The 23,723-nt window shown below is 39.3% G+C and overlaps 1 protein-coding gene across 4 annotated transcripts in view; it reads left to right on the top strand.

The window, feature by feature from the left end:
• The window catches only part of SCP2 (sterol carrier protein 2), a 28,014-nt gene extending 8,017 nt beyond the window's left edge, over positions 1-19,997 (top strand). Inside the window, exons 6-17 of one of the 4 annotated variants that reach the window (XM_075711014.1) lie at positions 92-218; positions 1,104-1,167; positions 1,425-1,511; positions 2,120-2,270; positions 3,168-3,315; positions 8,470-8,577; positions 10,994-11,144; positions 14,100-14,193; positions 14,783-14,912; positions 16,407-16,486; positions 17,740-17,779; positions 19,783-19,997. In XM_075711014.1, the coding sequence (XP_075567129.1) occupies positions 92-218; positions 1,104-1,167; positions 1,425-1,511; positions 2,120-2,270; positions 3,168-3,315; positions 8,470-8,577; positions 10,994-11,144; positions 14,100-14,193; positions 14,783-14,912; positions 16,407-16,486; positions 17,740-17,779; positions 19,783-19,847 (1,245 nt within the window). In that variant the 3' untranslated portion in view covers positions 19,848-19,997. Of the gene's footprint in view, positions 1-91; positions 219-1,103; positions 1,168-1,424; positions 1,512-2,119; positions 2,271-3,167; positions 3,316-8,469; positions 8,578-10,993; positions 11,145-14,099; positions 14,194-14,782; positions 14,913-16,406; positions 16,487-17,739; positions 18,639-19,428; positions 19,519-19,782 lie in introns of those variants that run through there. The other 3 variants (XM_075711015.1, XM_075711012.1, XM_075711011.1) reach the window with 3 other exon arrangements.
• The last annotated feature ends 3,726 nt before the right edge of the window (positions 19,998-23,723 follow it).

Here is a 23,723-nt window from a genome sequence, read left to right as displayed (position 1 = left end):
GCCTCTATTTTGCTTGAAATCCATGGCACTTTTGTGGCAATGTTGTAAAGAAAAGGAAATTATGACTTGCTTTATAACTATTTATTTTTAGTTTTCAGACAGAACTAATCCAATTGACAAACATTTGGAAATTATGATGAATAAATATGGCTTAGCAAGTGCTCCAGTAGCACCTCAGATGTTTGCAAGTGCTGGCAAAGAACATATGGAGAAATATGGTATGTTAAAATACATTTTTTCATTGTCCTCTTCTAATTAAGTGATTTAAAAAAACACGTGTTAAGATTTTGTTTTTAAAAAATGTTGCCATTCAGTGTCCTTTCTTTTACCCAAGTACAACTGCAACATCTACAGCTAACTCATACGGGAATACATGTGGATAAAGAGTTTCTACAGAAAAGTTGGTGATGTGTAGGCAAACAAAACCGTCAGGAGACAAAATTAAGGCTGTGATACAGAGCGTCTGGTAATCATGCTAATGGTATAGTTTGTGCTTCCGTAAGGTCTGTGCGATAAGTTTGTATAACTTCCTGCATTTTTTTCCTTGTGTCTTAGGATGGGTAGATAGGCTTGGGACTGAATTGTTTGACCAAAGCTTTTGGGTGTTTGATTCAATATATAGCACTAGGCTGCTGCCACTGCTGTTTCTTACCCCCTCACCGGACAAGGAATTGGCTCCAGGGTAACAGGCTGGCCTGCTGAGCATCTTTTATTTGCACTTAGTTTTAGACTAGTATATGGAAAAATTTTAGACTTGGACTCCAGTATTTCACTTCATCTGTTTTGTACTGATAGGAAAATGGGCATTCAAGTTCAGTAATACAATAATACCTCAAATAAAATATACTTATTTTCTGTATTTTTATGTTAGTAAGTGTTAAATATCCAAGTAGGATGTTCTGTTAGCTAAAACTCAACCATGTTTAGTAGTCTTTATCTAATTTTTAGACCTAAGTTGAGTTCTAAGGAAAACCTCGATAACAATGACTCTCTTGTAAAGATGCTTGTAAAAGTCAAATTCTTATGACACAATATTTAAAATGCTACATTAGCACTGTTTGGGTAAACAAAGTATTTAAACACAGCTTTCTTTCCCCTTCCAGGGACAAATCCAGAATACTTTGCAAAAATTGCATGGAAGAATCATATCCATTCAACTAATAACCCGTGAGTAATGTACTCCACCTCTGTATTGAACATATGTTGCTGTTAAAAAATTCATGCAAAATTGAGTATTATTTTTAGAAATACTTTGCAAAGTATATTCTTTATTACGGAATGAGAATTATACCTAGAATAAATTCTGTATCCAGTGCCTTATACTTTGTAAAAACAGCTCTGTAGCTGCTTAATAGTGTCATATTAGGATGTCTACTGCTAAGGGCTGTGCTAAAACTAAGATGGCATCTATATGTTTTTCTTAGGTATTCCCAGTTCCAAAAGGAGTACACATTAGATGAAGTTCGGAATTCTCGCAAAATTTTTGATTTCTTGACTGTCTTACAGTGTTGGTAAGGAGAGGACTTAGCATTGTGAAATAAATCTTGATGTTAAGACAAATATGGTAGGACACCTATTTAAATAAAAGTCTGTTTGCGTGTAAATAAAAATTTACAGATTAAGTAAAGCTTCCTATAAATAAAACAAATGTGGAATCTCTATCTTGACCAAACACTATCTAGATGCTTGTTCATAGCATAATACAGTAAGCTGAAATACATTTTGTACTTTGGGGCTCTTACGTCATTCTGTATCTTTTTCCAATGTGCATCTGTTGCTGTTAAGTGTTAATTCTTCTCTTCAGCCTTTCCTATACGCTCCTGAAAGGCTTGTTGTTAAGAATGTTTATAGCCAAGTAGCAGCTTTGATTTTTTTCTAAACTGGAAAACCTTTAATGATTCGTTTCTGTTTTGATGTCATGCTTTTCAAATATCTGTTATAAATATTACTGAAAGCGTCCAGAAAACACTGATGGAATTTATAGTTTCGGTGGCATCAGCCGAAGAAAGTGGTTTTTTGTTTGTCCTTTTTGGTTTTTGGTTTGTATTAGAAGATAATTCTATGAAAGATTGACATTGCTAATTTAGAATGATGACATCATTATTTTTCTTTCAATCAGTCCAACATCAAATGGTGCTGCAGCTGCAATTTTGAGTAGTGAGGAGTTTGTGAAAAGGCATAAGTTGCAGCCAAATGCTGTGGAAATTCTCGCCCAGGTGATGGCTACTGATTATCCAAGCACATTTGAAGAAAACAGTTGTATGAAGATGGTAGGTTTACAATTCTATATTCCCTGATACACCTCAGGGTTTTTTTTTTTTTTAATACCTGCAAGTCCTAATGATATTGTAGACGTTTCCATGTCAGCAAGCAAACAAATTATACTTTGTGGTGACTGTAAAAGTCATTTCATTTGGGCAGGTGGAGTAAGCAGACTATGGTTGTGGAATAACAGTAAGACATTTATAAACAGGCTATCAAAAAGGTAGTTTTTAACAAATCATTTAAAGGCTACTTTTTAAACAATTTGAACAGCAAGAAACACATTTCTTTAATTTTTCTGTTTATGAGAGTAATGAAACTTGAAGCGATTTTACTTATGTCTGTGTAATACTGAAACTGAAATAACCTGTTGGGTATAGTCATGATTACTTGCTTAAATAGAATGAAGGGAAAGACCTCAACTGCAAAATTTGGATGCCACTGCAAATGGACTAAAATAATTGGATGTAAGTGAAACCATTAGAATACCCAATAGCTTCTACTCTAGTCATGTTCTGTTTGGGTTTTAAATACAGTACTAGTCAGATGGCTAATAGAAAAAGGTAGTGAGACAGTTTGAGGATTTGTTTCAAGGCGTGTTGAGTCATGCAAAGGAGCAATTTGGCTTGTGAGCAAGGTTGAGAAAACAGAGGATATTCCCCAGAAAAGTTTCCACATGCCAACAATGAAACTTAGAATGTATTATTTCTTTCTATACAATTCATACTGTATGAATATTAAATGCTGTGATACGTGATGCATTAAAAGACATTATAATGCTACCTCCTACAGGTTACTATCACTTACAGGATATATAGAAGCATGTTTAAAATTAAGTGTAGAAATGAAATCGCTAGCTGTGTTTCTTTAATGATATTTTAATGTACAATTTCTTCTTGTTGCAGGTTGGCTATGATATGACTAAAAAAGCTGCAGAAAAATGTTTTGAAAAAGCAGGCCTAAAACCTACAGATGTTGATGTGATCGAACTTCATGACTGTTTCTCAGTTAATGAGTTCATTACCTATGAAGCTCTGGGACTCTGTCCAGAAGGTAATAGCATCAGTGGAGATCATGGTTTTATTAAAATGGAAAGCATTAAAAAAATCATTTTATCTGTTCATATAGTTAGAATTGTCTACTGGACAGATCTATATTTGAAAGTCTTGTTAGCTAACCTCATAAGAGGGAAAAGCACGTTACCACTGTAGTAACATACAGAAGACCTGCAAACTCTAGACTTCATAGAATCATAGAATCATAGAATGCTTTGGGTTGGAAGGGACCTTTAGAGGTCATCTAGCCCAACCCCCCTGCAGTAAGCAGGGACAGCTTTAACCATTGCTCAGAGCCCCATCCAACCTGACCTTGAATGTTGCCAGGGTTGGGGCCTCTACCACCTCTCTGGGCAACCTGTTGCAGTGCTTCACCACCCTCATTGTAAAAAATTTCTTTCTTATGTCTAGTCTAAATCTATTCTTCTTTAGTTTAAATCCATTATTCCTTGTCCAGTCACAACAGGCCTTGTTAAAAAGATTCTCCCCATCTTTCCTGTAGGCCCCCTTTAAGTACTGGCAGATCGCAATAAGGTCTCCTCTCAGCCTTCTCTTCTCCAGGCTGAACAACCCCAACTCTCTCAGCCTGGCCTCATAGGAGAGGTGCTCCAGCCCTCGGATCATTTTGGTGGCCCTCTTCTGGACCTGCTCCAGCAGGTCCATGTCCTTCTTGTGCTGAGGGCTCCAGAGCTGGACGCAGTACTCCAGATGAGGTCTTACCAGAGCAGAGTAGAGAGGCAGAATCACCTCCCTCGACCTGCTGGCCACACTTCTTTTGATGCAGCCCAGGATACGGTTGGCTTTCTGGGCTGTGAGCGCACATTGCCGGCTCATGTCCAGCTTTTCATCTACCAGTACCCCCAAGTCCTTTTCCGCAGGGCTGCTCTCAATCTCTTCATCCCCCAACCTGTACTGATACCGGGGGTTGCCCCGTCCCAGGTGCAGGACCTTGCACTTGGCCTTGTTGAACCTCATGAGGTTCGCACAGGCCCACCTCTCCAGCTTGTCCAGGTTCCTCTGGATGACATCTTGTCCTCCTGGTGTGTCAACTGCACCACTCAGCTTGGTGTCATCTGCAAACTTGCTGAGGGTGCACTCGATCCCACTGTCTATGTCATTGATGAAGATGTTAAATAGCACTGGTCCCAGTACAGACCCCTGAGGGACCCCACTTGTCACTAGTCTCCATGTGGACATTGAGCCATTGACCATGACCCTCTGGATGCGACCATCCAACCAATTCCTTATCCATCGAACAGTCCACCCACCAAACCCATATCTCCAATTTAGAGAGAAGGATGTTGTGGGGGACTGTGTCGAACGCTTTACAGAAGTCCAAGTAGATGACATCCATTGCTTTTCCCTTGTCCACTGATGCAGTTACTCCTTCATAGAAAGCCACTAGGTTGGTCAGGCTGGACTTGCCCTTGGTGAAGCCATGCTGGCTGTCTCGAATCACCTCCCTGTCCTCTATGTGCTTGAGCATATCTTCTAGGAGTATCTGCTCCATGATCTTCCCAGGCACAGAGGTGAGGCTGACAGGTTGATAGTTCCGAGGGTCCTCCTTTCTTCCCTTTTTAAAAATGGGCACAACATTCCCCTTTTTCCAGTCAGCAGGGACTTCACCTGTCTGCCATGACTTTTCAAATATCATGGAGAGTGGCTTCGCAACTACATCAGCCATTTCCCTCAGGACTCTGGGATGCATCTCATCAGGTCCCATAGACTTGTGTACATTGAGATTCTTCAGGTGGTCTTGAACCTGATCTTCCCTTACAGTGGAAGGGGCTTTACCCCCCTGATCCCCATCTTTTGGTGCATCAATTCGGGAGGGGTGAGGAGAGAGGCTGCTGGTGAAGACCGAGGCAAAGAAGTTGTTGAGTACCTCAGCCTTCTCCTCATCCGTTGATACAAGTTTGCCTTTCTTGTTCATCGGGGGGGTACGCTTTCTTTAACCTTCCTTTTCTGGTTGATATACCTGTAGAAGCCCTTCTTGTTATTCTTTACGTCCCTTGCCAAATTCAGCTCCATCCTCACCTTGGCCTTCCTGACCTCCTCCCTACACAACCGGGCCGTTTCCCTGTATTCCCCCCAGGACACCTGTCCCTGCTTCCACTGCCTGTGCAGTTCCCTCTTACTCTTTAGTTTGACCAGCAGGTCTCGACTCAGCCATGCTGGTCTCTTCCCTTCCTTGCCTGATTTTTTACACTTGGGGACTGATAACTCTTGTGCTGTATGGAAGGTGTCCTTAAAGATCTGCCAACTCTGTTCTGTTCCCCTGTTCCTGAGGACCGTCTCCCAGGGGGTCCTTCTGACTAACTCCTTGAAGAGCTGGAAGTTTGCTTTCCTAAAATTTAGGGTCCTGACTGCACTCCTCGCTTTTCCCATGTCCCTCAGGAGCGTGAACTCCACCAATGCGTGATCACTGCAGCCCAAGCTGCCTCCAGTCTTGACATCACCAATGAGCTCACTTGTATTTGTGACCATCAGATCCAGTATTGTGTCCCGTTGGGTAGGGGTGTCTATTACCTGGCTTAGGAAGTTGTCATCTATGCATTCCAGGAATCTCCTGGATTGCCTACAGCTCGCCGTGTTGCTTTTCCAGCAAATGTCGGGGTGGTTGAAGTCCCCCAGCAGCACAAGATTCTGCAAGCGCGAAGCCTCCCGGAGCTGGAGGAAGAAGGCTTCGTCAGCAGGCTCCCCTTGTTCAGTCGGCCTGTAGTAGACACCAATCACAAGGTTCCCTTTGTTGCCTCTGTCTCTGACTCTTACCCATAAGCTTTCGACCTGCTCGTGGCTATTCTTCAGGGACAGCTCTTCACACTGTATTGATTTCTTTACGTAGAGGGCAACGCCTCCGCCCCTCCTTCCTCGCCTGTCCCTTCTGAACAACCTGTAGCCATCAATAGCCACATTCCAGTCGTGGGATTTGTCCCACCAGGTTTCGGTTGTGGCAATCAGGTCGTAGCTGTCTAGTAGCACAGCAGCTTCCAGCTCCTCCTGTTTGTTCCCCATGCTGCATGCGTTTGTGTAGAGACATTTCATCTGGGCTGTTGGCCGTGTCACCTTCTTAGTGGAACACCCCTTGTTTCCCTCGGGGTGTTTCACGAAGGTTTCCTTGTGAGCTCTAACTATCTCAGGAGCCCCCGGCTCACCTCTGAAAGACTTCAACTGTGTTGCAGCATCCCCATCATGCCTCTGGGCAACAGGTTGAGGGCTCACAGTAGCACCCCATCCCTCTAACCATTGCGTACCATCCCACAGCTTGTCACAGGCAAGCCTGATATGTTCCCCCTCCCCCTCCACATCTAGTTTAAAGCCCTGTCAATGAGCCCTGCAAGCTCCTGTGCAAAGTTTAACAAATAGTTAGTTTAACAAATGAGCATGTTATTGTGATTTCTGAAGAAATATACAAGGCAAATTAAAGTGTTGGACAGCTATGAGAAATTATATGGCTAGCTTGTGGAGGAATGGCTCTTTTAAGCAAGCAGAGCAAGGAAATTAAGGGCTCTTGTGATCTTTCTCAGTATTTTGCCCCCTTTTCAGGGCTATATACTTACCGCCCCCAAGATTACCCTCCATCTTTGTATTTTCTTGAAGAAGATAAAAATCGGACAAGAATTACCTGTAGAGGCCTTACCAAGTTACTTACCTCTGATATGATTTTTTTTAAAATCTTGAAACATCTTTGCCTTTGAAAATACAGAGTTGTTGGCAAGTTGTGAACATGCCTCTAAAGTCAACTGTATAACAATGAACAATCTGTCCAGATTAGTTTAATTTCATTGAAGTGAGCGGACTTACAACACATTAAATGGCAGTGGAATTTAGTTCTATGTATGTAAGTCAAACTATTAACATTTCCTACTGAAGAGGTTTTTGTTTTATTTCAAATAAATAATGCATTGAACTGCTACTTCAGTGTTTTATGTATTTAAACTTTAAATGTATTCTTGCTTTGCATAAATTAATCATCTGATGTACTTTCTCTAATTTGTTTTTAATTTTGAGAAAATATCATATCCTATCACTAGATGGTGTATTGTATTAAGTCTAAGCTTTCTCACTGAAACAGAAGTTCATAGATCTTCAGGAAGACTTTCAATGTGTTTGTAGGTCTTCAGTTATTTGCCTTTGAATGCTTGCTTTTTACTGTCTTCTTTGCTGTGTTTTTATGGTATTTGCAGTAAAAATGGTACATTTGACATTATTTAAATAGGTATATTAAGCTTTTTAGCTTCATTCCTTTAATTGAAGATTAAAGAATTGAAGAATCCTGATGGTACTTGTCTATTTGACCAGTAAGTCTTGTGTATGGTAATTTAACAGTGCAATTCCCACCACCGTTCAGTCAGTCTGACCTTACTAGTATGTGAAACTTACCTTGGAATGGTAGGCTCATTAGACATAGAGATTAGTGAAATGGCATAAACCACATTGTGCACGTTTAGATGTGCAGGACTAACCTGCTATTCTCATTTAATGGCAGAAGTAACTTAGAAACACAGGAAATGTGGCAGATGTTTTTTAGACTTTGATGTTAATAACATAGGCTGAAGAAGCTGGTACAGGAATAAAGGAGTAAGGGATTGGTTAAAGGGGAGAACTGTCTGCTGAAGGCATGGGAACTCATAGTCTGGAAAGCTAAGCAATTCTAAGCATTAGTCTTATGAGTGATTTTATTTACTGTCTTAATGTCTTAATGCAGCCCAGGGTACTGTTAGCATTCTTTGTGGCAAGGGCTCATGTTCAACTTGGTGTTCACCAGGACCCCCATGTCCTGGGGGTCACAAATTATGACTAACCCCTCTTGTAAAAAACATAATTATCACTGCAGTTTCATTAATAAAATAATAAACAGCTTCTTTATATTGTATATATCATAATACTGCATATCAAGAAACCAGCAAGTTTAAAAAAGCTTTTGTATCCAACGCTAGCCCTTTTACTTCTTTTCCATGTTACGCTTTCTCCAGTAGTATAAGTCATTAATGTAGTGTGGCTAATTTCAATCTGCTCTTTGTAAAATTTGTGGCGTAGTATTTTGTAGGTTTTGACTGACATGCAGTATCTTCAGTAAGTGACAGTAGATTTGAAAAATCACTTAAAACCAAAAAAGGAACACTTTTCTTTTATAAATACTCTTTTATAGGTAGAGCATGTGACCTGATTGACAGAGGAGACAATACTTACGGAGGAAAATGGGTTATTAATCCTAGTGGTGGCTTGATTTCAAAGGGACATCCACTTGGTGCTACAGGTACGCAAAAAAACATTTCATTTAGTCATGCCAGTTAGATACGAGATAACAGCTCTTGAGCAGGCAGATGCTTCCTGCTTGTTTTTGTCTGTATGAGACATGAGGGCTTCCTAAGACTAGAAGGAAGCTCTGGTGTTGATTCTCATTTCCAGCTAATGCAAACATTAGGGGAGGTTGACCATGCAGGATTGCTCAAACCAAGAGAGCTGGAGTGTGAGTTTGATCATTAGCACTTACTTAATTTTATGGTGCTACTTTTTCTGTTGTTAAAGCAACCTGCAAAACAGCTTAACTTTTTTCGTAAATAGTTGCTTAGTAGTACAACTTCTGATGAATGTAGTTTGAATAACCATTTTTGTATGTTGCCATCCTTTAAAATTCAGATTTTGGGGATTTTTATTGCACCTGAATAGCCTGTACCCTTGTTAGCTGTAATAAAAGCTATTTCTGTTAAGCCTTGGATGTCAAAATATTTACCTGATGTTTACAACAGAAGCTCAGTTAGTCACCATTTCCCAGCAACATAGGTTTTCCTTTTTTGTTGTTTTGGTTTTTGTTTTCTTTAAACTGCTATGCTTGCTTCCAAATGAGATGGCTTTTGGATAAAATGTGTTTTGATTTGTGAAGATAATTCACCTTCCTTATTTGGAAATGAGAAGCTGTCAGGAAACTGGAGAAGAGGAAACCTTGCAAAACAACAAACCTTAATCTAAACAGCTGGAACCGGTAGACAACCTGAAGTTGGGGGGGGGAGTATTAGGAAACTTTGGAAGAAAAACATTCCAGGTAAATGAGACTCTGGGTATCTGTAACAGGATGAGAGTATTAACATTGCTAGGTATGTTTAACAAACAAATTTTTGTCAGTTGCACAGTGATAAATGTAGAGGCAAGTACTGGTATTCATGCCTCTCTCTATTGCCAAGGGATGGGGGGAAGAGTCATTAAAATGCAAAAAATGACATGTCTATAGATTGTCAGCTTAATTTCACTATAGAACAGTGTTGAGGTCACCTATATGCTAATCAGAGGCCATATCGGTCATCTTAAGTTTCCAAACCATTCCAGGGCAGGATGGACCATGGTACACATTCTCTCCTTGAGGCTGAGGGAGTGTAAATGAAACCTGTTAATTCTCATCTATGACTGGAATTATAAAACTTCTTACTCATCCTCTTTGTAATATTTCATTTGGCAATGCGTATAATTTGGTGCATAAAATGCAGATTCTGCTTTGCCTGAAGGCCTACACAGTTGTCTTGGGGAAGGGAGAGGAAGGGATGGAGGTCTATGGATGATGGAGGCAAGAAGAAATGTGCATGTGGTGGAACTGGATCGTAATTGCAGAAATAGCGGATAGGATAGTCAGGGGAGACTGAGGGTAGATGTGATCTGAAAAGGAGGGCTATAATGAAAAGGGATTCACCTTCATTTTGGGCCTCCCAAGAAAATGTATTTCTAGGTATCTGAGCTGTCAAGAATTAACTTTCTCAAATCCTGCTGCATGTAGTCACTTAAATTTCCTTCCCTAATAAGGTATTACGGAATACGCCTGTACTGTATTCCTTACTTCATTTAGCCAGCTATGTCCAGGACTAATTTTAATCACAATTCAGTTGTGTATCCTAGGGCTTTTTCTTATCTTGTAGTATAATACATGCTTCTTACAGGCCTTTTAGTAGTAGGCATTTGTACTGCAAAGAAAAACAGTTTTCTAGAAGATCTTTGGTTGTGTTTTATGTTTGTTAGATTTAGCAAACTCATACTGACTTCAGATTTTCACTCTGAGAGAGGTGCCAAGATGGTGCGGTGAGCGCCGCTAATGCTTCTGAGGTGTCTTTAGTAGCTATTACAGCATTGCTATAAAGATGCCATAGCACATAGAACTACTTTAAAATGCTTATGATTGTCATGGATTTGTGTCTTGGAGATCGGAAAGTTGATGCCGCCTTGTTTATTTGGTAAGGGCCCTTTGGAGAATTGGGTGTTTTGAAGGTAGCTCATGCTGTCTGTCCATCCAGGCACGTGACGTCTTGGGCAATAGCTTTACCTAGCTTCTGTCTAAGCAGTCTTGTGGAAATGTGAAAAATGGGTAAGTCTGAGGTTCAGACTCGTGCACACTCAAGAGCGTGCATTGCTTCTGTCATGGCCAGTTTTTCTGCAGCTTCCCCGAAGCGGCTTTGCTGGACCAGCACTGGACTGGCTGTCTTTACAGCCGGCGGGGAAAGCAAAGCTTGCTTATTTATTTTAAATCCCCTTCAGTTATCTGCGGTCACGTTCCAGGCGGGCAGGGTGCGGGGGACGCGGTCAGTGCAGGCACGTGGGGCGGCTCCCTCTCGCCTCTCCCCGCGCCGGGCTAGCCCCGGGCCCCGCTGCGGAGGCGCCGGGGCCCACGCGTTCTGTGCTCGATTTTTCAGGCCTGGCGCAGTGCGCCGAACTCTGCTGGCAGCTGCGCGGTCTGGCCGGGAAGAGGCAGGTCCCGGGGGCAAAGGTCGCGCTGCAGCACAACCTGGGCCTCGGCGGGGCCGCGGTGGTGACCCTCTACGGCATGAACTTCCCCGGAGCCAGGTGAGAGCCCCGCGGGGCTGCGGCTGCCCGCAGCGCGTAACCGGGGCGAGGTGGTCCGATTCCACTGCGTGATGCCCTGGGGGAAGAAGTAGTGGGGCAGTTGAGCGTCTGCCCTCTGCGTGTAGCTGACTTCTTGAGGAGACAAAAAATCACCGTGTGTACCGAAAGACCTTACAAAATAGTCACTTTTCGGACCGTATCTCTGTAGAGTACAAGAAGGTGCGCTGCTGAATGAAAATGCTCGTTCAGCATTGGTGTACAGGTACTGGTTATGCTCTTCTTGGAAGCTTTCACCATGGGTTCAGTAGTGGTGTAAACTAAGCATACTTTGTGTTGACTGTCCTCCCGTATCTTTGTGTTTCACATTGGTTTTTTTAGAATTATTGTTTGCCTCTGTGCAAGGAAGAAGCTGCACTGTAAACTAAAACTTGCACAGCAGTTGCAACTGTTGTGTACCTACAGCACTGCAGGTGTATACGCAGACCATAACTCACACAGTGTCTTATTCCTGATAAACAATATGCACTGTGAGTTCTAAATTACTGAAAAGAGCAAACTGGCCCATAAAATGGCTTGCATGATTTCCTGTAAGGAAAAGTAATGTTTGGCGGGAAAAAAGCCAACAAAGCAAACAAAAACCCTTCCAAGAACAAAACAGGCCACATTAAAATGAATTAATTGAAACTAGGGAGGTGCCAAAAAAAGCAAGACATCCGTGGGAATAGATACCCACTGCTTTCACTTCTAAAATTGTTAATAGATTGGTTTCATGAAGAATTGCTTTCAGCTGTATGTGTTAGATGTGGTATTCTAAGTACTCGTTAGAATTCAGGCATGTTACTCATCCAGTCCTGGCTAAAGAATTTGCACTTGCAATTGTAGCATACTTCAGAGTGAGAGGAGAATACTGCTATGATACTGTCTCGCAATCTGCTGTAGCTTTATGCTAGGATGGACAGGAATTGAGAAAAAATACTTAAAAATTGTAAATATACCAGAATTTCAGGAGAGACTTTTTTAATACAGTTTCCTTTATGTTTTCACTTTCAACTTTGCTTAGAAAGATGAGCTACTCTTTGTGGGTATTATGAGTTTTGGTTTTAAAGCTTGATGCCAATACTTTATATTTGCTCTAAAAACCTGTGAACAGCAAAATTTATCATGTACTGGACTTCCAGAAAGAAATATTCCTCTCCCAACTCATATTTCTAATGTCTGTTTTAGCTAGACCTGTACAATTCCTGGGAGGTGACAGTATAATCTGTGGAAGAGGTAATGAGAGAAGCAATTGAAGTTTGAAGGGCTGCAGCAGTAGCTTTTTGTAGTACAGTGTCAGAAGTGATAATCCTCTCACTTCTGTAATCTGTAAGAAGTTAGACCATATGAGAAAATAGGTGTGATACAGGAAAAATCCTGTCTTCTCATGGATTCTCTTCAAATATGGTCACAAAACTTGGCAGTGGGTGTTGGTACACAGTTTTAAATCACAGGGGAAAAGACTGTTATAGGGAATATACTATTTTCCATTGCTTTGAGCTTTGTCTTTAAAAATACTGTAATTTTATGGAACAGGGAATCTGGTGCTATTTGTATACCATTAACCTTGAGGTACTGCTAGAAGTAGTGCCTTCCTGTCAGGAAAAGCTTTGCATGTATAGATAATATTTCTCTTGTGGAAATGAAGTCTAATTTACTACAGCTCACTTCACCTTCGTTGGTACTGAGAATTTTTTTAAATTCTTTCTTGGATACAACTCAAACCAGAGAAATCTTAGCAATACTAGTTTCATCTTACATTAGAGAAGCGTAAAAACCTTTAGTTCTTCCAGAGGCTTTGTGTGTGGGAGATAACCTGACACAAGGAGTTGCACCAATGTGTATCACACGTTGGAATGAAACAGTGCAGCTAATCTGTTCAGATACCGCTTATGTAATCGAATGATATTGTGTAATTAATGGTAAGGTGGTGGCATTTCATGTTTATGAAGATACTTCATACTATTTTTTCTACAGAAATGCACATAGACTAAATCATTGGATTCAGATCTAGGCTGTAATAGTAGCTTTAGTAACAGCTACCAAGAATGTACATCAAGGTAAATAACAGCAGGACTTCACCCATATTGGATTAGTCTTTGAAACAGTTCTGCCTTTTTTTTTTTTGACACCTTACAATTTTACATCCTGTTAGTACAGCCTTGGTTTATTAGCAAAATTGATGTGTCTTCTTCAGACGAGACAGTCCCTACTATTGCTACCCTAGCACACATCTATAGGGTAGTGTTAGTACCACAGAAATACAAGTTTTAGCAACATTTCTTAAGTGATTCTGTCACTTTTAACAGTATCAGACCTGACCACGGTTTTGAACTCTGATGCCAAGAGATGGTAATAATTGTAAACTTGGTTTTCCTGCTGCTTGAATTGCCGTTTCTTTGGACATCTCTGTATTTACTTTGACTCTGGGTGCCTCTGCAGAAATGAAGAATTAGGTTTCATGATACTGTCAGGCCATGGAGGATGACTGCTCCAGAGAATCTGGAATAATGCTTAGTACCTCTTGGGGCTGTTAAGAGACCCACATGAATTGGGAGGGAAAAGAGGATTTGTTTTGCCAAAAAAAAAACCGCTCTCTGAGATCGTGCAGATGCTGCTCTCTCTTCACACAAGGTGTGGTGGTAGCATTTGCTGATTTATCTTAACATGATTAATGATTTACTTTCATTATAAAATTAGTGCCCTGTCCATACATGGAGAAACATCTAGATACTTGAACTGGTTGTAATTCAAGATGTCAAGCCCATCAGAGAGTAAGCTTCACTTAGATATCATATAGTTGCTCTGTACTGCTAAGGTGTTTCAGCATGGCTTGCTGGTGTTAGACCTAGTCATGATAATTTGAAGATGCTGAAAATATGATTAAAGGTATGTAAATGAATGGGTTTTTCATTTCAGCATCAGACGTATTGCAGCTGTGCCTCTCAGCGCAGCTGTTGATGGATTTAAGTCACATTTGGTCTTCAAAGAGATTGAAAAGAAGCTCCAAGAGGTATTTGACTACTTCTTCTACCTACAACAGGTTTTTAATTTATGACAGAACATGTGTGAAACCTGGTGGAAATACAGTAGCATCAATCACTTCCTCAGTAGTGCTCATTGAAACAAGTGTTACAGCTTGGAATTTCACTGTGTCAGAAATCTTTCTATGCTGTGCCATGATTTATTTTTTTTCCAGACCTGCATAAGGGTGTTTCAGTAAAGGCAAGTTTAGATTGTATGTGACGAGCTTGCTAACTAACACAAGAAACTTTGTGTTTGGTGTTTGTTGCTTGCTTTGTAAGTGTGATTAGAAGAAGAAATCACATTTTGTCAGACTTGCAGCAAGACAAGACTGTTAGGACAGTCATTTTTTTTAGTTGATAGATTTTAATATAGATAGTCATAGTTTGTGTTGGGGGGCAGGTTGTTTGTTGGTTTTTTTTAAATGGTTATTTAAGTGAAGCCTAATAGAGGGGAAGTAGATATTTCTATGTTAGTAGAAAGGGTAAAAGTTTTTAAATTACTTTCTATTTAATTCAGACTGTTTTAAAATTCTTTTGAAGTAAATGAATAATTTGCATATTATATGGTCATTATAGGAAGGAGAGCAATTTGTCAAGAAAATTGGTGGAGTCTTTGCCTTCAAAATAAAAGATGGTCCTGGTGGGAAAGAAGCAACTTGGATAGTAGATGTGAAAAATGGTAAAGGCTCTGTGGCAGTTAATTCAGGTCAGTGCTATTTTATTATATTACTGCACAAAACACATAAAACTAATGAAAAGAATATGAATTCATATTCTGTTTAAGCTATAGTGACCTTGAGCAAAAGTGATGTAGAGCTACCTTAATTGTAAACTTTTGTTATTACTGACACTTTTAATCCATGATGTTTAGGACCCAGAATTAAATGTCTTCTACTCTGAATTCTGTCTAGATAATTGCATGTTTTCTTAGAGGCTCTGACAGATCTGTCATATGACTTTTACAGGAATCAGAATTAAAAAAAAAAAAACAACCCAAAATTTCAAACCTCAGGGCTTTTGTTGTTCTCGCCTCTTAAAATTTGGGCCAGAAATGTAATTTGTAGCTGTTTCTTCAGTTGCTTTGTTGGATACACTGGTAGGTGGTAGGCTGGTCTATCTCGTCAAGTTACTTCTCCTCTGCAGCTAGTTAAGCAATAAAGCTTGACTGATTTCAATACTGTACCAGCTAACATAAACTTCAAGTTCCATTTTAAAAGACATAAATAAGACACAGACTGGGTGATGGTGGGGAACCCCGTAAAAGTATTGGAAACAAAGGATTTGTACCTTTGCCATGAAAAAGTCTTGTTGTGTATCTGAAGCCATGCATCCTAGTAATGTAAATAAAAAGCCAAAAGCAGTCTGTCCTCAGAATCTCATATATTCATGAACCTGCATCATAAAGTTTTTAATTAAAAACATGATGGGGGTTTGATTTGGAACTCATTGATCTAAGTTGTTACAGAAAGAAAAGTACTGTTTTCTGTTGTATGGACAACATTTTTTCAAAAAGCTAAGTTTAATGTTAAAGATGACTCTAGGAAAAGATGTGTGCAGTTTTTAGCCCTTTGGTATATACATTATATTTCTATCAGCACTTATTAAAATATTCTTTTCAGCTTATTTCTGGTAAGAAGATCCTAAAAACTTCTGGATTTGAATTAATTAAAATAAGTGCTTTTAGAATGCACGTTGTTCCTGTTGAAGGAGAGGGCAGGAAATGCCTGAAATTTCAGTGATGAGTATCTTCAGAGTGTCACAGGGATAAACACATTTATCCTGAGCTCATCTTAATAGTAGAAAATTTAAGCTTGATAAAACTTCAGATTATTGTCAATAGAATCATACTTGCAATTAACATTCTATCTGATTAGAAGTAGATTATTATTTCTTTTCAAGGAATGAATTTGCTTAGCACCTTTTAGAAAGGTCCATCTTTCTTCAGTGTTGGGATGATCTGTGCTACAGGGTGGCACAGATGCCTGTTGGATGATCAAAAAGACGTGAAAAGACATTTTCATGGCAAAGGTACAAAGTATTGGATGATCTCTTGCTGATGTTTTTACAATGGCCCTTATTTGTAGGTACTTCAGGTACCATTTTGCTAACCTGTAGTATCAACAGGTTCTTCATGGAGTTGCAGCTTCTCTTACTGTTTCATCTCTCAGTTTGAGTCTTCATAGTCAACTCTGTCTTACAGATAAGAAGGCGGATTGTACAATTACAATGGCTGACACTGATCTATTAGCTCTCATGACTGGCAAAATGAATCCTCAGACAGTAAGTATAGCACAGATGAGATAAGAGGACTGACTTTTTTTGAGTGTGTTGAAGTTGAAATCATTTAAATAAATCCCCTCCTCCAAAACTGCCATGGCTGATCTGAAAAATGGCCGTCTCTGACTTTCTCTGAACAAATTGGCCAAAGTAAGATTAATCAGGAAAGACAGTATCTACTCTTCTGAACAGGTACGTATTATCTCAGACATCCTGTAGGTAATCCAGAAGGGGATATAATAGTGCTTGGTTTGCAGAGAAGAGGGGGAAACTAGTGCTTGCAGTGTGACTTAAGAAAGGAGGAATGTTGGCCCTCTATTTGGAGCGCTTTATGCTTACAGTTGGCATTAGTATAAGGAGTAATCTTGATGCTGAAAAATGGAAATTGAGGTGAGTATCCACTGAATACGTATGATTATTTGGGGTTTTTTAATTCCTAAGTGTGTCAAAAGCAGCCATAGTGTACAAGTAAACTGACCATTTAAGTTAATTTTTAGTTGCTGTTCCGTACTTCTAAATTTGAAATGCTCTGGGTAACATGCTTTTAAGTTTTTGGTCTGGTAATCACAGGGTAGATAAGAGTTTTCACAAACCAAAGTGTATCTAGGAAATGTGTAAAGGTGTTTAAGTGTGAAGGTAAAACACATTATAGAAATGTTGTAATGTACATGTAGGAAATTCAGAAGCAATTACAATTTTACATCTACAATTTGGATATTTTAGTGCATGCAGTTCATCTTTTTACAAGGTCTGGAGGAAAAAACCCAAATCTTCAGGGTGTCTGTTTCACAAACTGGATTTGTAAAACCGAATTAATCAGTAACAAAGTCAGTAATGGCTGGGGGGGATTTGAGTAAGAAATCAGTTGCGGCATCTACTGTACACTGTTGCTTTATCATCTTCAATTGAAATAGTAAACTTTTATTCTATGAACTGTCATCACCAAAACACTGTGTATTCTGACCTGCTTTATATACAGGTCCATCGTTACGACAATGCAAGAAACATGCACTACCAAGTTTATTCTCTTCAGGTATCACAAATATAATAAGCATACAACTTCCTCAGTTTACTATTCTACCCTCTAGTGTCAGAAAATACATTTGCTGATGAATGTGAGATACTGGCTAGAACTGGTGGAATTGTAAAACTGCAGGCCAGGACCTGCACATGCATAATAGTCCATATCTTTTGGGAGGGCTGCATTTGGGGTAATATGTTGTATTGCATTTCATATCATCTTTCTTTCTTTTTAGGCATTCTTTCAAGGCAAATTGAAGATTTCTGGGAACATGGGTATGGCAATGAAACTTCAGAATCTCCAGCTTCAGCCAGGCAAAGCTAAACTTTAGGCTCATTAGAGTAAACAGTCAGTACTTGATATTCTTGACAAAAAAGTAGAATGAAACTAGACTTTATCAATAATATGGCACAGGCTGGGTTTGACTTGACCTCTCACCTAAATTCTGTGGTTAGAGACCTTAATTCTCTTAATAAATTCCATCGGTTCATCTGTGGCAAAGATTTTTAGGCTAAGCTTGAGGCATGAACTCTTACAAATGGTATATGGTGGGTATTTGTGACAGTTTTTGTTTTAATCAATATGAAAAATTTTATAGAACTTTGAGTTGAATGAGGCTTCTTACTGTTGTTCAGGTTAGTCAGGAAGAGAGTAAGGATGGTTATAAATAGTTTGACATAATTAAATGAATTGCATTTTTTTAAAAGCTGTAATAACAGGTCAAATGCTTTCAGGCTTCCATTCTAACAAATTTGCTGCTGCTTAAACTAAGATGGTCTTATAAAGGGGATCTCTTAACAACATTTTTATAGAATAGGCTTTAGGAATTTGCTATAAAATACTTTTCTTATTACTACTTTGGAATTAAAAAATAAAATATTCAGAAGTAAGTAGGAACTAGAAACATTGCTTTGAGATTCACAAGATTTGATAGTACTTCACCTTGAAAAAAGATTAGGTTTGCCAGGAGAGCAGAGAGGGAGTATAACCAACATTCTACCTGTTTTCTCCTGAGAAAATCTGGTGTTGATCATTATGAAATTCTTACCAGTAATGTAAAAGCTTTAACTTCTGTTTTGGGAAAATGTATTCTGCTTGGAAGTTTAATAGAAAATTAAATATACTTTTCCTGTTCTTCTGTGTGTTGCTTTTTCGGATTTGTAAACATGGATTTCATGTTACTGTTCTGAATTGACTATTTTATACAGATTGTCATGAAGGGCTCCTGCAGTCATTCATTTTTTCCTCCTCAAGCATTGTCAGTCAATACTCCATAAACTACATCTCAGTCCAGTATATACACCTCACATCCTCACACATGTGGGCCATAACTGAGGAACTTACGCATAAACTTTCACTTCCCTGGTTTAACTAAAATCATAATAAAAATTAGCTAATTCAAGCCAATCATTCTGCTTATCTGGTGTGAATGGTTAGTAGATTGCTGAGCAGTAAGAATAGCTGTACTGAATCAGACCAAAAATCGATCTAGCCCATTATATTTTCTGACCATTGATACCTTGGAAGGAATATTAAGATGGCCCAGAACATACTGTTTACCCAGAATACTTTCCTAGCTGCCAGGTTTTTTTTAATTTTCTTTTTTTCAGCTCACAAATTTGAGCCAGAAGTGGTATATCTGTATCTGAAGTTCTTGGTGGATAGTCTGTCATGAGTTTGTCCAGTCCCTTTTTGAATCCTTGACGTTTTTTTAGCATGGGTCGAGAATTTCTGTAGCTTACCTACACGTCATGTGGAATTATATTTATTCCTTTTTATCTTACACATTGCAGTTTTATTTTATACCTCTTAGTTGCTTTTTTTGTTGTTGTGGTTTTTTGTTTGTGTGTTTTTTTTACTGGAAGAAAGAGTGAACAGCTTTGAAGCACTCCTGATATTTACAGTTTTGCTCTATCACCTTCAGGCTTCACAGCTTAAAGAAGACGACGTTCTACTTAACTGTGTTACACAGAGAGGCCCTTGTAACCTTTTGGTCATCCATGTATCCTTCCTGTATGCTGCATTCCGATTGTCTTGTTAAAAAGCTTTCAAGATACAAGAGCATTTTCTGCTTTTATTTTAATTTCCCCAGTTGCTTTTCTGACCACTACTAGTTTTGAACTGATGTTTTCTTAGGTCTCCTAAAACTGGGGCCTCATTTCTTTCATATTAACTCAGTGCTTATTTCTGCACTGTGAAGCTGAAACTTCTTGTTTTAATTATTCCATATTCATCGCTTTATTTATACTGAATTTCAACTGTCTGTTTCACTATCTAGGCACTCAGTGTTCAGACCTGCCTGCAGCTTTTGTTCTCAGCCGTCATCTGGATGAATCTGGATGAATCAACTTTTACCACCTGACTATTCATCTTGTTTTCCAAGGCACTAAACTAGTTTAGTGTTGAATAGGACAGATATTGCCTTGCTCCACTGAAGTCTTCTTAAAATACAATCTGGTCACGTGAATCAGATTTCCTCTTGTGTACTTGTTTATTGACTTACCCAAAGGATTTAGTAGATAGGAATCATGTCTCTCAAAGGAAAGCAGGGTTAGCTCTCTACAAAATAAGGTGTTGGTTGCTGGAAGTGCAGAGGCTGCAAACTGCTCCCTACTGCATGGTAGCTTGTGAATCTCCTGGGTCTTAGCAGCAGCTCACACCACACCGAGACCTGCCTGATACAGATGCTCAGCTGGAGAGGCTGCTAATAATAATACCACCAGAAGAGCTTTGGGTAGATGTCTGTTAACAAGCTAAGAACCTGCCTTTTCCAAGAATTTTGAACATAGATGCAACATATTCTTGGCCACTGTTTAATTGAAGCAAATGAATTCTGAAGTGTAAACAAGCTAAAATTGATCATAGTAGTCCATACTAATAGAAGTTGGGCGAAGATGTGCTCACCTGCAGACTGAGATCACTTTTCAAGGGGTAAAAAAGCTGCACAGGAATATACAAAAAAAAAAAAAAGTGCAACAATAACTGGAGTTTGTTTGCTACCAAGAGAAAGAGTATCCAAGTCTGAGACCCTGGCCTTCAGAGAAATCTCTAGGTTTGCGCAGGCCCAGGACTTTTGGGCTTAGGTATTTGCAGATATGGTGTCATTATAATAGAAAGATCCCAGATTAAATGTAGATGTTTAGTTCACTTACTGATTGTAGCTAGAGGGAGTAATGAAGAAGTTCACACAGCCTACTTTCTCTGCCTGGAAGTAAGAGAACTAGTCAATTTTGTATTTCTCCTTCTGCAGTATTTAAGAAGATGGAGTAAAGGACTAAGTTGTATATTTATCCCACCTATCAGTTAATGGCTTTTTTAGACATCTGTCTTGTGTTACTCCTTCATTTTCAGCACCTTTGTGTCATAACTTGCAGAGAATTTTTAAAATTATATAATACATTTTCTAATTTTCCTTTTTCTGGGAGTGAGGTGTGTGTGAGGGGTCTTTTCTAGAAATGCTAGATCCCCCATTTACATTCTGTAGTCTTAGAATCTCATAAATGGGAGCAAATAAATTCCACAGTGGACAGAAATCATTTGCCCTGTTTGTCATGATGAGGCAGTCAGCAAAGCTCTGTGATAGACAGCAGATTTTGACATTACCTTTAAGTTCTGTTACTTATTTTTTTGCATAACTCAAAGCATTACTTAAGTTTGTACCATTTTAGAAATCTCTTTACAAAGGTTTTCTTTCTCACTCCATAATGCTCTCTTGACCAAGCAGCATTAAGCACCTCTTCTCCAGCTAAAATCTTCTGTAACTTTAGATCAGCCTTTCTTCTGAAGTTCATGTGTTACTGCAATTCTGTTAACTTGATTCCTTGAGGGCAGAAAGGTAGCTAGAGATACCAAGAGGTGGCTAGTTACTGAACATAGCAAAGCTTAAATTTTTGGTTTCAAAGGCCTTGCATAAAGAAAAAAAAAATACTAATCCTCTAGGCAGAGGGTTTAGTGTTCTCAGACTCCCAGTTCACATGAGACTAAATTTCAGCTTTAGACATTAAAATGCTGGGGAGGGTTGTTCTTCCTTCATGGGCTCTGGTGAATACCCTTTGCAGCTATTGGGTTTGGTTTTTTACCAGCTGTGATAACTGTGTTAATCATTTGACAGCCAGAGATGCTGTCAGGTTGGCAGGTATATCTTGTCTTTACTTTCTTTTGTAAAATTCATGCAATTCTTTCAGATACAAATTTTCATAATAAAAAAGTAAAACATGTTTCATTGCTATGAGAGAAGCAAATAGATTTGTCAGAGTTGGAGCCAGTGAGCAGAGCGATGCCTGACTCAGCAGATCTGGCTTGCAGGAATTTGAGTGAATGCTTTGGTTTTGGAGCACAGATATTCTTTTTAAACTTTCACTTGAGTTTTGTGTTTCAGTCCTGCTGCTTTGCCTGGTCAGAAATAGGTACAATGCAGTAAATTACACTTACACCATTTATACCATATGCATTTTCAAAAGTGATTGCTGCTTTTCTTGTAATTAATTTGAGTTGTTAGAAGAAAAGCTGATGGTCAGAACATGGCTCCTTTCCTTAAGAAAATGTGCTACTTCAAGAAATCTCAGTTTCTGTGTTGATCAGGATAACAAATAGGAATTTGTTATGAAATTCTGAATTTGGGATACTTGCAAGAGAGCGCGCTCTAGATAAATGAGGGCATATCCATGGGCAGATGAGGCAGTCTGCTGCAGCTACTGCAGCTGTATGTTGTTGTATGGGGCTGACCTTACCTCTTGAATAACTTCATGGGGGTGTGTGTGACACAGCGCACCTGGTACAGGTGTTCATAACTGCAAGTGTTAAAAGGGGAATGGAGAATCTGGCAGATGGCTCATCGTGGCTTTATTTGTGTAAAGCAAGTCCTCCTCGTACAAGGTAATCTGGGATCCCTTTGGTAGGCAGCAGAGAGATAAGTTTGCTCAGGTGAGGAGGTTGTGAACAGCTGAGCACGGTTTGTGGCAGTTGGGTTCAGGAGCGATTCTTTTGGGTGCCAGATCATTTCAGGATGCGGGAGGATGGGACAAAGGGACTTGACTACATCTTCCCTCTCACAACAGGAACAATTTGAAATAATCACAAGGCTGGATTTGTCCATTTCCCATATGTCCAATTCATCTGAGGTCAGTTTAAACTGTTACCTCCTTGGAACAGGAACGACATCGCTTCCTGTTTTAGAGAGCACTGAGCTGGATGTCAGCTCTCATTAAACAGAAAAGAATAAGAATGCGATTAGCCTGGTGGATAAAAGGCAGGAAAAAGTCTCTTAACTATGAAAAATCAACACTTGAGGAAGCAAACCACATGTGGAGAACAAATGCTGGAAAAAAACCAACTGTTTGGAACAAATTCCTTTATTACTTAAATAAACAGCAGCGTAATTTGTCGGAGTGACAGTGTGAGCTGTTCCGTACCCTATATCTGTAAGAAGAATTCATTGCTAACTGAAAAGCAGATGGCTTCATATGGCCCTGGGTGGGTTCTCTGGGAGATGTTAGTTACATACTGTGATACAGGAACAGAAATACCCTAATAATGCTGCAGCAGGCTGAAAGGAACATGGGTAGTATAAAACCAGTACGAAATATGCTGTGTCTGTATCCCATATTTCAGGTAGATTAAAAGCAGTCATGGATTTTTTTTTTTTTTTTTTTAACAGTACATGTCCTGTGGGAGAACAGACATCTTAAGAGTTCATTCAGATCAACACACAGATGCCAATAGGCTCATGGCCAGGCTCTGTTGTGCATACTTAGGTTTGAAAAATACTTCCCTTCCTGCTTTGGAGACAAAACCCCCTTTTACTCTTTGTGTTTTGATTATTCATTTTTTAAAGCAAATGACAGCAAGTTACTTAAAAGAATTTTAATGGGCTTTTTTCTCTCACTTCAAATAAAGGCACAGTATCAGCATATAGCAGTGGACACTTCAGGAATGCCAGTATTTCTGTAGAGTCTTATTTAAATCAGGTAAATAAAGGTGAGAATAAAGAATGTTTCATTACCTTTTAAGATACAACTAAACCTTAAATTTCCTGAATGCCTCATGTCTCACTCCATGCTGATCACAAGTGAGCTCATGTATAGCTGCCTGTAGCACCACTACTCTTGGAGCTCATGCTTCAATGGATTTGCTTATACCTTTTGTTCTCTGCCATGTTGTTGCTTGACTGGGGTGTCTGTTACTTGAGTTTATTGTGTCACATCTAAATTTAGTCTATAA

The sequence above is a fragment of the Pelecanus crispus genome, chromosome 5, assembly GCF_030463565.1.
Source record: "Pelecanus crispus isolate bPelCri1 chromosome 5, bPelCri1.pri, whole genome shotgun sequence".
In the NCBI taxonomy this organism is placed as follows: Eukaryota; Metazoa; Chordata; class Aves; order Pelecaniformes; family Pelecanidae; genus Pelecanus; species Pelecanus crispus.
The sequence above is the reverse complement of the archived record's forward strand: the minus strand, read 5'-3'. Positions and strand labels throughout refer to the sequence as shown.